General features: G+C 46.2%; 1 protein-coding gene across 1 annotated transcript in view; it reads right to left on the bottom strand.

Annotated features, from left to right (window-relative positions):
- trpm3 (transient receptor potential cation channel, subfamily M, member 3) overlaps positions 1-15064 on the bottom strand; it is a 116567-nt gene that overhangs the window by 48416 nt on the left and 53087 nt on the right. The window contains exons 8-9 of the mRNA XM_078213951.1: positions 6335-6435; positions 249-383 (exon numbers count right to left, since the gene is read on the bottom strand). Coding sequence (XP_078070077.1) covers positions 249-383; positions 6335-6435 — 236 coding nt within the window. The remainder of the gene's footprint in view (positions 1-248; positions 384-6334; positions 6436-15064) is intronic.

Consider the following 15064-nt stretch of genomic DNA (forward strand, 5'->3'; position numbering starts at 1 on the left):
TAGCCCCTGACCTGCTCTTGTAGCCACTGTGTTAATATGGTAAGTCCAGTTGAGTTTCTGGTCAATGGTAACCCCATCTTTAATAGTATTAAAATTTATTGAGATGCATATGAAGCTCTTTAGGATGCTGCTGAGGTTGTGTAAGGTGCTATGTGAATGCAAGCCTTTTGTTAGTGTAGACTATTAATTGTTCTGATGGTGTATAAACCGGATTGGGGAAATGTGGTCAGTCTGAAGGAATTACTCACAGTGTTGTAGAGCTCCTCGAGTCTGGAGATGGTGAGGAAGCGATGCATGCTCACCCCATTCTCAATCAGCAACTTTACAAAGTCCACACGGTCCAGAACCAGCGCATCGAGCATGGCCTGTTCCAGGGAGCCCACCTAAAGAGCAAACAGCAATCAGATCCAATCACACTCACCATGTCCACAAAGGAACCCCTTCCAGCTTGCATCTCACACAAACCTTTAACCAATCTATCGCACCGAGAGATAGTGAGCAGTGTAACCCCGAACATTTTGGGGGTCTTAGTTTTGCAAAGTGGCACCTGTAAGTACAGGTGTACCAGCTAGAGGGACCACAATAGGTTTTAATGTGATGCTGGGCAGGATATTCCACCAGGCGCTGCCCGGGCATGCCCCTCTTTCCCTGGGATGGGGGAGGGGGGTATACTCACCCTGGCGTCCCCCCCCCTCCAGTGAGGTCCCCACCCTCTCATATTCATTGGAGTTTAGGAGGTTGAGGGGAGATCTGATAGAAACTTACAAGATAATGAACGGCTTAGATAGGATGGACGTAGGGAAGTTGTTTCCATTAACAGGGGAGACTAGGACGCGGGGGCACAGCCTTAGAATAAAAGGGAGTCACTTTAGAACAGAGATGAGGAGAAATTTCTTCAGCCAGAGAGTGGTGGGTCTGTGGAATTCATTGCCACAGAGGGCTGTGGAGGCCGAGACGTTGAGCGTCTTCAAGACAGAAATTGATAAATTCTTGATTTCTCGAGGAATTAAGGGCTATGGGGAGAGAGCGGGTAAATGGAGTTGAAATCAACCATGATTGAATGGTGGAGTGGACTCGATGGGCCGAATGGCCTTACTTCCGCTCCTATGTCTTATGGTCTTATGGTCTCTCAGAGCTGTTGTGAGCCTTGCTGTCGTGACGTTGCCAAGGTTTCAGCATTCCATCAGGGGGAATCATGTGACTGAACGGCCCTTTAACAGTACAGTGGAGCCCCGATTTAACGTGCCCCGATTTACCGCGAATTCACATATAACGCGATGGTGTCATTGGACCCTTTTTTTTCCGCTAATAATTGGCAAATTTAGCGCGACCCCGATTTAGCGCGACCCCGCTTTTTTCGAGACCCCGCTTTTATGGACCCCAACCATCGTGTTATAACGGGGCTTCACTGTATTAAAATTTATTGAGATGCATTTAGATGAGGTTCGTTACTCACTGGCGAGGGGGCGGGGAAAATCGGGAAATGCGAGCTTATATATATATATTTACTAGTGTCACAATTGGGCTTACATTAACACTGCATGGGTGACACAGTGGCGCAGTGGTTAGCACTGCTGCCTCACAGCACCAGAGACCCGGGTTCAATTCCTGCCTCGGGTCACTGTCTGTGTGGAGTTTGCACGTTCTCCCCATGTCTGTGTGGGTTTCGTCCGGGTGCTCCAGTTTCCTCCCACAGCCTGAAAGACGTGCATTGACCCGAACAGGTGCCACACTATGGCGATGAGGGGAATTTCACTGTAACTTCATTGCAGTGTTAAAGTAATCCTTACTTGTGACTAATAAATAAACTTTAACTTTAGCAATGAAGTTACTATGAAAATCCCCCAGTCGCCACACTCCGGCGCCTGTTCGGGTACACTGAGGGAGAATTTAGCATGGTCAATGCACTTGACCAGCATATCTTTTGGACTGTGGGAGGAAACTGGAGCACCTGGAGGAAACCCATGCAGACACGAGGAGAATGTGCAAACTCCACACAGACAGTGACCCCAAGCCGGGAATCGAACCCAATGCCCCTGGCACTGTGAGGCAGCAGTGTTAACCACTGTGCCACCGTGCCGCCCATCTGGCTGGTGAGCATTAATTTTCCTGATTCTCACGATACTTTGCGCCTGCGTCACTGTTCTCACTGACGGCGCAAAATCACCCCCACAGTTTAGAGTTCAATATGATTCTTCTTCAGATCTGAAGAGAATGGTTGAAATGCGATTGAGTTTTATGCTGTTGAAAAATGGGGGAGGGGCTGGTGGAAGAACAAAGAAGGTCAGGGTTCGGCTGGACGGGTGAGGGAGATGAAACGACAAAGATATCACAGAATACAAGGAAAAAAAAGTGGTAATGATATTATCACAGCGGCAGAGCGGTTAGCACTGCTGCCTCACAGCGCCAGGGACCTGGGTTCGATTCCTGGCTTGGGTCACTGCCTGTGCGGAGTCTGCACATTCTCCCCGTGTCTGCGTGGGTTTCCTCCGGGTGCTCCAGTTTCCTCCCACAGTCCAAAGATGTGCGGGTTGGGTGGATTGGCCATAATAAATTGCCCCTTAGGGTCAGGGAGACTAGCTAGGGTAAATGCATGGGGTTCTGGGGATAGGGCCTGGGTGGGATTGTGGTCGGTGCAGATCCGATGGGCCGAATGGCCTCCTTCTGCACTGTAAGATTCTATGATTGTGACAGACCTGAGCTATTATTTGTGCTAAAATTGTCAAGTTTCTGAGAATCAGAATCGGCCTGCAGAGGGCAGTGTTTCCTAAGATAAGAGAGAGAGAGGAGTAAATAAGGGAAAATAGTTTCCTCCCAGAGGAGGGTTGAGAGGATCAGACATTTAGGCTAATTGGCAAGACAAAATTGCAGGATGAGAGGAGGAGAAATGTTTTTATTCAGGGAGTTGTTGTGATCTGGGATGCGCTGCCTGAAAGGGCGATGGGATTAGATTCAAGAGTAACTTTAAAGAGAGAATTGGATAAATACATGAAAAGGAAAGAATTGTTGACTGCGGGGGAAGAGCGGGTGGGATGGTCAGATTCATTCCATAGTTCTTTCAAAAGAGCTGACACAGGGTGGCACGGTAGCACTTGTGGGTTAGCACTGCTGTCTCACAGCACCAGGGACCCGGGTTCAATTCCCGGCATGGGTCACTGTCTGTGCGCAGTCTGCATGTTCTCCCCGTGTCTGCGTGGGTTTCCTCCGGGTGCTCCAGTTTCCTCCCACAGTCCGAAAGACGTGCTGGTTAGGTGCATTGGCCGTGCTAAATTCTCCCTCAGTGTACCCGAACAGGCGCCGGAGTGTGGCGACTAGGGGATTTTCACAGTAACTTCATTGCAGTGTTAACGTAATAAATAAACTTTAAACAGGCAAGAAGGGCTGAATGGCCTCCATTAGTGCTTTAACATTCTGTGATTCCTGGCTTGAAGCGAGATTTGATATTACTGGATGTTAAAGAAGTAGGTAAAAAAAAACAGCCTTTAAAAGGTTCACCAGATAACCAGGGGAAATATCACAGATTATCTTTCTGGAATAAAAAGAGCTGTCCCTTAAACACCTGAAATGTACATTTACATCGAAGCAACTGAATTGGAATAAAGTTCAATGAAATGATTCTATTGGATCAAGGTAGCAGGAAGAGTGAGATGGTGCATTGATGACTGGCATTTGTACAGGAGAATTAGAATTGCCAACTCTGGTTGGATGGAGCACTGGGTGTTTCATCACATGACTCCTCCCCACACTCCTGTCATTGGTCACCCACCACCTCCAATCGCGTGGCACCCTGTTCTTCTCGCAGCCAATCGGACAGCGAATAGCCTAGTTGGTGACTCGTTCTTCAATGCCAAACAAATGACCTTTTCCTCCATCGTAAATATATTTTATCAAGTTGATAATCAGAGATTGGAGATCAGCTGCTATTCCCGGAGCCTCCAGGGCGATCCTGGAAAACTACATTCTGCACTCTCTCGTTATGACTGTAACACTACATTCTGCACTCTCTCCTTTCCTTCTCTATGAACGGTATGCTTTGTCTGTATAGCATGCAAGAAACAATACTTTTCACTGCATGCTAATACATGTGACAATAATAAATCAAATCAAATCAAATCAAACAAAAAGTTTGGCAACCCCAGTAAGAACTGATCCTGTATAATGATCACTGAGCTCAAGTTCCCTTTCTCCTGAAGGCGTTCCAAGGAATCCTAGAATGGTTGCAGCACATAAAATTGCCATTCAGCGTGTCGAGTCTGTGCTAGCCCTCCAAAGGTGCTAGTTAGCCAGACCCACTGCATTTTCCCCATAACTTTGTAATTTCCCCCCCCTTCAGATAATTATCCAATTTCATCTTTAGAAAGCCACGATTGAATTTGTCTCCACCACACTCTCAGGCAGTGAATTCCAGTTGCTAACCGCTCATAGGTAAAAAGGTTTACCCTCACGTCGCCTCTGGTTCTTTTGCCAATCAACTTAAACCCTCCATTTAGCCAAACCCCTCATGATTTTGAATGCCCGCGATCTAATGTCCTCTCAACCTCCTTTCCTTGAAGGAAAACAGACCCAATCTATCCTTGTGAAAGAAGTCTCTCATTTCTGAATCCTCTCCAATGCCCTCAGTGAAATACAGTGGTCAGAATCAGACACAATATTATCCCATTGAAGCAAAGCTAGTGTTTCTAAAGGTTCACCATCACTTCCTTCTTTTTTGTACACTATGCCCTATTGTTAAGGCCCAGGATCCTTTGTTATTTATTAGATAATTTCTCAACCTATCCTGCCAACCTCAATGCTCTAGACCAGGGCATGAATGAAGTTCTATTTAACCATGAAATCAGTAAGCCTTCCCTCTTTGACCTCTCTGACCTCTTCACAACTTGCCAATATTGACCAAGCCATCATCTTCCACTTCCTCCTCTCTGTTGTCCAGATCCTTGTCCTTTGGGTTGTATAGAACTTGAGTATTGCTGAAAACATGTGTAAGTGGCTCACTCATGTTTGCTCGGAGCTTTGTACGTAGGGACCTGTCCCTTTGCAGGCAAAAGGAACATGTCCAGGCATTGCATCTTTTGCTCCCTGGTGAATTCTCCTTAACAATGCCTTGACCAGTCAGAGCTAATCTGCCAACCAATCAACACCTTTTTCTCATGCAGTATAAATTGTTGCTCCCTTTGAAATTTGGCATTCTTGCAACTGTCCAGACGAGTACAAGATGAGAAGCTTCAACAATACATCTCTATTTTGAGATCTTTTATGTATCTTTTGATTTTATGAGTCATCTTGTATGTATCCACCCATACTTGCCCAAATACAGCCAGCAAGTGTCACACAATAGTCCCCTGGACATTCTCAGCCCCTCTCCTCTTCCATATATTTAGATATTTCTGCACACACATACAGTAAAATAGGTTGGTGTTTAAAATAGGCATTCAAACTAAGCCTGTCCCTTTCCCAGATTAAAATTGCAGTTTAACCCTCCATCACTTCTGCCCACCCCACTCATACCTCCATTGCCAACTGGCACCAAGTGTCCGACCAGTCAAAATCCTTTCAGCGGAAAACTGAAGCAATCATTTTTGGTAAACTGTGTGTCCTTGGCATTGGTTCCACCCCGGTGAACACTTGATTAAGTTGAAACACAATCTCATTGTCGCGTTAAACCCTGAACTGAATTCCACACTCTGTCACCTCTCCATCATCTCCGCAGTATTGCTGACTGCTTCCCTTTAACTATATTCTCGCCACCTTCATATTCGCTAGTTCCAAGCTGCTCGATGCCAGTCAGTTGGTTGCCTCATAGTTTTCAATGCTCTTCCGCTCTGCAATGTATCTTCAGAACATCAAAAGACATGACACCAATCGGGAACCCAAAGCTGCAGCATCTGAATCACTGAAATATTCACTCCAACTGTTTGCAGCAGAATAATCTCCAGTTCCTCCCTTTAGTTACACTCGAATCAGAGTTAAGCCCACACTCAAGCAGGATAAAGAGTTGCTTCATCACCCACACCGACCTGGAGTATTTCTAGAATATGTGTGGATGTGGTGGAAGGTATTCCTTACTGACTCGAGTGTTGCACACAATATAGATTCAATTCCAAAGTGCCTGGAAAACTTGCAACTGACAACGTATAAGGCTTAAAAAGACTCAAAGAGAAAATTGGAGCATGTGCATTATTTAATAACTAATAAACAGATGTAAACATCTAACTAGTAGAAAAGGGACGCTGAAAACATGCATTATTTCATAAATAGTAACGCAAATACAATGTACTACTTGCGATGGGTCTTGTGTTTAGAAAACAAAATGGGAAGCAATCATCTTTTACTGTACCGGCCACTGTTGTCCATAGATAAAGATTTGACTCCGAGCTATGTCCACTCTGTTCCACGCCAAAGCTAAACTAAGCTGGTCCGGTGCTGAGGCATTGGCTCCTGTTTATGAAGATAAAAGGAGATTTTTAAAAAAGGGTTAACATCACCTTGCCATTAGTTCTACATAAACATGACAAATTTCCTCAGTGCTTCCTTTGATCAGCTGCCATTTTAAAAACTTTATTCATGGGACACGGGCGTCGCTGGCTGGCCAGCATTTATTGCCCATCCCTAGTTGCCCTTGGAGGGCAGTTGAGAGTCAACCACATTGCTGTGGGTCTGGAGTCACATGTAGGCCAGACCAGGTAAGGATGGCAGATTTCCTTCCCTAAAGGACATTCGTGGACCAGATGGGTTTCTCTGATAATCGGCAATGATTTCTCGGGCATCAGTAGATTCTGAATTCCAGATATTTTTATTGAAATCAAATACCACCATCTGCCATGGCGGGATTCGAACTTATAGAAAAAGGAGGTTGAGAATATGCATTATTTCATACATAATAACGCAGAACTTAGCTAAGTTTCTGGATTAATAGTCTAGAGATAATACCATTAGGCCATTGCCTTAAGTGTAATGAAATGTCCCAGGGAACATAATTAGTCAAGAATTTGACACCGGGCCACGGAAGAAGATATTGAGACAGACAGAAGTTTTCTTTTAAGGAGCACCTTAAAGGTGGAGAAAAAGCTGGAGGGGTTTATGGAGGGGATTCCACAGCTGAGGGCCCAGGCAGCTGAAGATACCATCATCAATGGTGGAGTGATGGAAATTGAGGCTATTTAAAGTTTATTTATCAGTCACAAGTAGGCTTACATTAACAGTGGAATAAAATTACTGTGAAAATCCCCTAGCCGCCACAGTCCAGTGCCTGTTCGGGTACACTGAGGGAGAATTTAGCACGGCCAATGCACCTAACCAGCACATCTTTGGACTGTGGGAGGAAACCGGAGCACCCGGAGGAAACCCACGCAGACACGGGGAGAATGTGCAAACTCCACACAGGGGGTGACCAAGCCTGGAATCAAACTCAGGTCCCTGGCGCTGTGAGGCAGCAGTGCTAACCACTGTGCCACCGTGCCACCCCAGGATAGAGGTGGAGGAACGCAGAGATCTTGGAGGGTTGAGATTCAAACACAATTAAAATTGAGGCGTTACTGGACCAGGAGCAAAGATAGGTCAGTCGACGCATGGATAACATGAGAATGGGACTAGCTGTGGATTGGGTTATGGGTTCCCAAAAATAGGGGAGTCTAAAACTTGAGGGCATAGGCTTAAGGTGAGAGGGGAGAGATACAAAAGGGTCCAAAGGGGCAATTTCTTCACACAGAGGGTGGTGAGTGTCTGGAATGAGCTGCCAGAGGCAGTAGTAGAGGCGGATACAATTTTGTCTTTTAAAAAGCATTTAGACAGTTACGTTGGTAAGATGGGTATAGAGGGATATGGGCCAAACGTGAGCAATTGGGACCAGCCTAGGGATTTTTTAAAAAGTGCAGCATGGACAAGTTGGGCCGAAGGGCCAACCTCTATGACTCTATGACTCCATAAGATGTTCAGATGGTTCTTCAATCTACAGCATGCTGACACAGAGGTAGGACTGCCTTGGTTGGCAACCAGCGTGGAAGCTCTACCCCATTATCTGCAACAAAAGTCAAGAGGATTATTGGTTCAGAAATTAGGAGGGGAAGGATGGACTTCCTCAAAATCTGGCAATACTTGTGGGGAAATGTCCTGCGTCAAAGATTGTGAATGAAGATCAGTGTCATGAACAACCCCAGTGAAACATGATTCACTCCCATCCATTTAATATTTTTGACATTTCAGCCCAGTGCAAAAATGTAAGTATTTCAATCTTTGTTTGATTCTCTTCTGCTTATCCCTGTGTGTGTAATTTTACAGTGTAATTATGTCCGAGGGCATTAATCAGGTGAAACATTTTTAATAGCCTTGTTCTCTGTGCATCACTGTCAAAGGATAACTGTTCACTGTTGCCTGCTGGCTCCTAATTTTGCGTTGTAAACACTCATTGCAAAATTATTTAGACTTCCTTGCGTTTTAATTCCCCAGAGGCTTATTTACCAAGCTGACAAATCGGTTAACAGCTCTGTGGATAAACTGCTCCCTCTGAAATCAGCAATTACCACAGTGTAAATAAGACACAGGATGACACACAGTGATTAGCGTGTCTTTTGAAATCACCTGGTGCAGTTTTAAATTTAATAACGGTGTTCGCTGGGAACAGTTCAAGCAGCGTGCTGAGCTTTCACAAGGTCTGTGGCCAGGAAAAGATTGCTTCCTCCTCTCGCCTATCTTCTTTATTTTGGGTGGAGATATTGTGTCGCGGGGGACAATTTCGGGTGGTCTTCCCTTCACAATGCGTCAGGTGCTTTGGGTGTGCAAATCTGGGCCCGAGTTTTAGAATCCTGCTCCAAAAATCTGACACCGACTTCGAGTGCCCACATCCAGACAAGGCGACTGAATGTTTGTTCGAGGCCCACTCTGCAATATGGGGTTGCCTGGCAAGCCCAGCCATTTGCCCTCCCAGGTCTTCATGCAAACGAACATTAGTTGCAAGCACCTGGACGCTTTGGTCCCGCCAAATGCAAACCCTCCCCCTCCACCCCAACCCCCTCATCCCCCCCAACCCCCATGGCAGGCACCCCAGGAGTGGGATGGGCGAGCTATACAAAACATAGAAACTAGAAGCAGGAGTAGGCCATTCAGCCCTTTGAGCCTGTGCCATCGTTCATTATGATCATCCAATTCAATCCCCCCCATATCCCTTGATCCTGGAAAGACGGAGAATGAGGGGAGATCTAATAGAGGTGTACAAGATTATGAAGGGGATAGATAGGGTGAACAGTGGGAAGCTTTTTCCCAGATCAGAAGTGACGTTCACGAGGGGTCACGGGCTCAAGGTGAGAGGGGCGAAGTATAACTCAGATATTAGAGGGATGTTTTTTACACAGAGGGTGGTGGGGGCCTGGAATGCGCTGCCAAGTAGGGTGGTGGAGGCAGGCACGCTGACATCATTTAAGACTTACCTGGATAGTCACATGAGCAGCCTGGGAATGGAGGGATACAAACGATTGGTCTAGTTGGACCAAGGAGCGGCACAGGCTTGGAGGGCCGAAGGGCCTGTTTCCTGTGCTGTACTGTTCTTTGTTCTTTGTTCTATCCCTTTATCCCCAAGAGCTATATCTAATTTCTTCTTAAAATCAGACAACATTTTGACCTCTTTCTGGTGTAGTGAATTCCACACATTCACCACTCTCTGGGTGAAGAAATGTTTCCCCACCTCAGTTCTAAAAGGTTTACCCCTTATCCTCAAACTATGACCCCTAGTTCTGGACTCCCACCTTCGGGAACATTCTTTCTGAATCCACTCTGTCTAACCCTGTTAGAATTTTATAAGTTCCTATGAGATCCTCCTCACTCTTCTAAACTCCAGTGAATATAATCCTAACCAACTCAGTCTCTCATAGACACTTGGCGGGAAGATCCCACCGGCAGCCAATGGCAATCTACCTCCACCACTGGAAAACACACCGTGGGGTGAGGTGGGGTGAGGTTGGAGTGGAGGGCGGGGAGGGGGGAGGGTTGGAGTGGAGGGCGGGGCGGGGGGAGGGTTGGAGTGGAGGGCGGGGAGGGGGGAGGGTTGGAGTGGAGGGCGGGGCGGGGGGAGGGTTGGAGTGGAGGGTGGGGCGGGGGGAGGGTTGGAGTGGAGGGCGGGGCGGGGGGAGGGTTGGAGTGGAGGGCGGGGAGGGGGGAGGGTTGGAGTGGAGGGCGGGGCGGGGGGAGGGTTGGAGTGGAGGGCGGGGAGGGGGGAGGGTTGGAGTGGAGGGCGGGGCGGGGGGAGGGTTGGAGTGGAGGGCGGGGCGGGGGGAGGGTTGGAGTGGAGGGCGGGGCGGGGGGAGGGTTGGAGTGGAGGGCGGGGAGGGGGGAGTGTTGGAGTGGAGGGCGGGGCGGGGGAAGGGTTGGAGTGGAGGGTGGGGCGGGGGGAGGGTTGGAGTGGAGGGCGGGGCGGGGGAAGGGTTGGAGTGGGAGATGGGGAGCGGTTGGAGAATCACGGCCACAGAACATACAGCACAGAAACAGGCCAAACTGGTCTATGCTGATGTCTATCCTCCACATAATCATCATCACACCCCTATGTAATCTCACTCAATCAGTATATCCTTCTATTCCTGTGCCCCCATGTGTTTACTCAGCTTCCCCTTCTTTGCTATCTACCTTAACCAGCGCACGTGGCAGTGAGTTCCACATTCTCACCACTCTCTAAATAAAGAAGTCTCTCCTGAACTCCTTACTCTATTTATTAGTGACCATCTTAAATGATGGCCCCTAGTTTTGGACACCCCCTCCACCCTCCACCACCCACCCACCCCCACCACAACCCATTTTCCCGATCTCTGCCATTTAACGTCATTGGGATTGAACAATGACCTGTAGAGCCTCTGACGCCAGAATTGGAGTGAAAACTGAGGTCATATCACACCAGGTTTTTAAATTAAACTCTACGACAACCTGAAGCTGCGTGATATGGTTAGTTGTCACTGAAAACATTTATGTGTTTTATTATTGTCAGTGATCAAAGTGCTTTTGTGAGTGAAGTCTGTGTTTTGGTATGCTACAAAGAATTTGTCCTCATTTAAATAATTTCACCAGCAAGCTTTTTGGATTCAAAAATTAAGAAGATTATTTATTATCATACACATGCCCTGGAGGTTTAAAGCACAGCATCTCACACACACAAAGAATAGATACAGGTGGAGAAAAAAATGTGATCACAATCTGCAATTATTTCAGTTTTTTTCATAGCAGACCTGTAGTTTCTTAGATGAATTGATGCTTTAGCTAGAGTTGGGAGCTTGTAAATGCAGAGGATTCTCAGTAAGCTGTAAGGCTTTCTTTAGTTGAATTGTCAGGTCAACTCTCAGGTGAACTTGGAATTGGAACAGGTTAAGGAGAGAGTCTTTCTTCTACTTTCTATGTACAGCTATACTTTACCTTGGCTGTATAGTTGTCTTGCAACTAATTCGATGGTGTTCCTGATGTTTTTGTTTATCCTTGCATGGGATGAGCACATCACCAGCATGACCAGAGTTTGCTGCCCATTCCTAATTGCCCCTGAACTGAGTACCTTGCTGGGCCATGTCAAGGGGCAGTTAAGAGTCAACCACATTGCTGTGGGTCTGGAATCACATGTAGGCCAGACTGGGTAAGGATGGCAGAATTCCTTCCTAAAAGGGCATTAGTGAACCCCATGGATTTTTCCAGCAATCGATGATGGTTTCCACCATATTCCAGATTTGTTAGTTGAATTCAAATTCCACCAAATACACAGTGGGACTTGAACCCATGTTCCCTCCTCCCAGAGCATTAGTCTGGACCTCTAGATTACTAGTCCACTGACATTACCACTATCTGCCCCTGAGATGTTTTAGAACAGCTTCTGTGGTTATTTTTTAAAACAGGTAACAAACATGGCTGCCTTACCCATGTGACCTGTTTCTAGCAAAAGGTCCCTTTCCGAATGAGGTGGTGTGTTCAACTGGTAGACATCCTGTTTTGATTTGATTTGATTTATTATTGTCACATGTATTAGTATACAGTGAAAATTATTGTTTCTTGCGTGCTATACAGACAAAGCACACCGTTCATAGAGAAGGAAAGGAGAGAGTGCAGAATGTAGTGTTACAGACATAGCTAGGGTGTAGAGAAAGATCAACTTAATGTGAGGTAGGTCCATTCAAAAGTCTGACAGCAGCAGGGAAGAAACTGTTCTTGAGCCCGTTTGTACCTGACCTCAGACTTTTGTATCTTTTTCCTGACGAAAGAAGGTGGAAGAGAGAATGTCCGGGGTGCGTGAGGTCCTTGATTATGCTGTTTTCTGATCATGCTGTTGTAGCTTTTCAGACACTCAAGAATTTCACACACCCAAGGTCTTTGATTTTGTTTTGATTTGATTTAATTTATTATTGTCATATGTACAAGTGTACAGTGAAAAATATTGTTTCTTGCGCGCTATACAGACAAAGCATACCGTTCATAGAGAAGGAAAGGAGGGAGTGCAGAATGTAGTGTTACAGTCATAGCGACGGTGTAGAGAAAGATCAACTTAATGCAAGGTAGGTCCATTCAAAAGTCTGACGGCAGCAGGGAAGAAGCTGTTCTTGAGTCGGTTGGTACGTGACCTCAGACTTTTGTATATTTCTCCCAATGGAAGAAGGCGGAAGAGAGTATGTCTAGTATTTGTGGGGTCCTTGATTGTGCTGGCTGCTTTTCAATGGCAGCGGGAAGTGTAGACAGAGTCAATGGATGGGAGGCTGGTTTGCGTGGTGGACTGGGCTTCATTCACGACTCTTTGTAGTGCCTTGCAGTCTTGGGCAGAGCAGGAGCCATACCAAACTGTGATACAACCAGAAAGAATGTTTTCTACAGTGCATCTGTAAAAGTTGATGAGTGTCGTAGCTGACATGCCAAATTTCCTTAGTCTCCTGAGAAAGTAGAGGTGTTGGTGTGAGGAGCCATCACAATACAATGGAAGGTTGTTGAGATCCATTTCATATTCATGTAACACCTATTGAGCTTCAATGTCTCTATTGTCTGAGCAGAAAGATGAGTATTCTGAAAGGTTATAATCAATTCCGATGATGATTCATCCTTAACACAGGGATCTGTGATTCCCACAAGTGGCTGTGATTGCCCATATTTTAATTAGGTATTTGCTTGAGTTTCAGGACTGTCTGGAGCTGAATGCTGCCAGGTCACATGATATCCTTCAGCCATCTTAAACAGTTTTTGGTGTCCAGTTTGAGAAATAAAGATGTAAATGTCATAGAATCCCTACAGTGCAGAAGGAGTCCATTTGACCCATCGGGTCTGTACCGACCACAATCCCACCCTATTCCCGTAACCCCACACATTTACCCAGCTAATCCCCCTCGCACCAGGGTCAATTTAGCACGGCCAATCAACCTAACCCGCACATCTTTGGACTGTGAGAGGAAACCGGAGCACCCGGAGGAAACCCACGCAGACACGGGGAGAACATGCAAACTCCACACAGACAGTGACCCGAGGCCGGAATTGAACCGGCCCATGGCGCTGTGAGGTAGCAGTGCTAACCACTGTGCCACCGTGCCACCTCAAACCCCGACCGAGAATCGAACCCGGGCCGCGGCGATGAAAATGCCGAATCCTAACCACTAGACCACCAGACAGTACGTCTGGTTGTGATGTTGTGACATCTTCATGCCTGTATTAGGCATAACAGCGGCGAACACCTTTAAACTCTTGTACAGAACGTGTAATAAATTTTATTGACGGTGTTTAATGGTTAAATAGCTCTGCGTGATTCCAATCTCACCCAGTTGACCATCTCCAAACAACAGTTGGGATTCTCTGGTCTTGTACATCCCGCGACAACTGCCAGCGAGCACGGAGAATTTGGCGCTCTGCCAAATCTCGATTCACTGAAGCGGGACTGGAGAATCCCAGCCGCGAGCGAGATCGGGGAATTCTGGCCAGAGTTTGGGATGTGCGTGCAGGAACTGTGAAACATCTCAGCTGTTCCAATGCCACATCCTCGCACAGAAATCCTCCTGCTGAACATTAACACAATATGCAGTGTTCAGCGACCAGGCTTACGGTATTTGATGAAATGTTTGATTTAACATTCTACAGGCAATAGGAAAGTGGATGTGGATGAAAGGTTCATTTGCTGCATCGAATTGATTACATTTTTAGCAAGAACACTCCTTTTGATGGCAGTATTTGAAATAATGAAAGAAGGGGAATGAACTGCTTGACAACAGCTGTGAAGATAACTGAGTGACTACAGGATGAAAGAAGTGACTTGTGACAAATATCAATAGATTAATTTTCTCACTTTTACTCTCTGGCACGGGAGATTAAACATTAGGGAGCCACTCAGCAATAACAACAGCTTTCATTTATATCGCACCTTTAATGTAGTAAGACGTCCCTCGGTACTTCACAGATGTGACCAACAAACAAAATTTGACCCCAGGCCACGTAAGGAGATATTAGGGACAGGTGGCCAAACGGTTTTTCAAAAGAGGTAACTTTTAAAGAGGCAGGTGAGGAGGGGGGAAGATTCCAGAGGTGGATAAGTGTGAAGTCATGCATTTTGGTCGGAAAAATGGGAAGGCGACTTATATAAATGGGGAGAGACTTTGGGGTGCTCCGGTGCAGAGGGATCTGGGTGTCCTCGTTCATGAGTCACAGAAAACTAGCATGCAGGTCCAGCAGATAATAAAGAAAGTGAATGGAATGTTGGCATTTATAGCTAAAGGAATAGAATATATTTTTAAAATTTATTTTTATTTATTTATTAGTCACAAGTAGGCTTACATTAACGCTGCAATGATGTTAGTGTGAAAATCCCCTAGTTGCCACACTCCAGCGCCTGTTCGGGTACACTGAGGGAAAAATTAGCACGGCCAATGCACCCTAACCAGCATGTCTTTGGATAAAGCTAAGGAAGTATTGCAAATATACAAGGCATTGGTGAAGCCACACCTGGAATATTGTGCACAGTTTTGGTCCCCTTATTTGAGGAAAGATGTAGTGGCATTGGAGGCAGTTCAGAGGAGGTTCACTAGATTGATTCCAGAGATGAGGGGTTTGTCGTATGAAGAGAGATTGAACAGTTTAGGCCCAT

Source organism: Mustelus asterias, chromosome 6, assembly GCF_964213995.1.
Source record: "Mustelus asterias chromosome 6, sMusAst1.hap1.1, whole genome shotgun sequence".
Taxonomy (NCBI): Eukaryota; Metazoa; Chordata; class Chondrichthyes; order Carcharhiniformes; family Triakidae; genus Mustelus; species Mustelus asterias.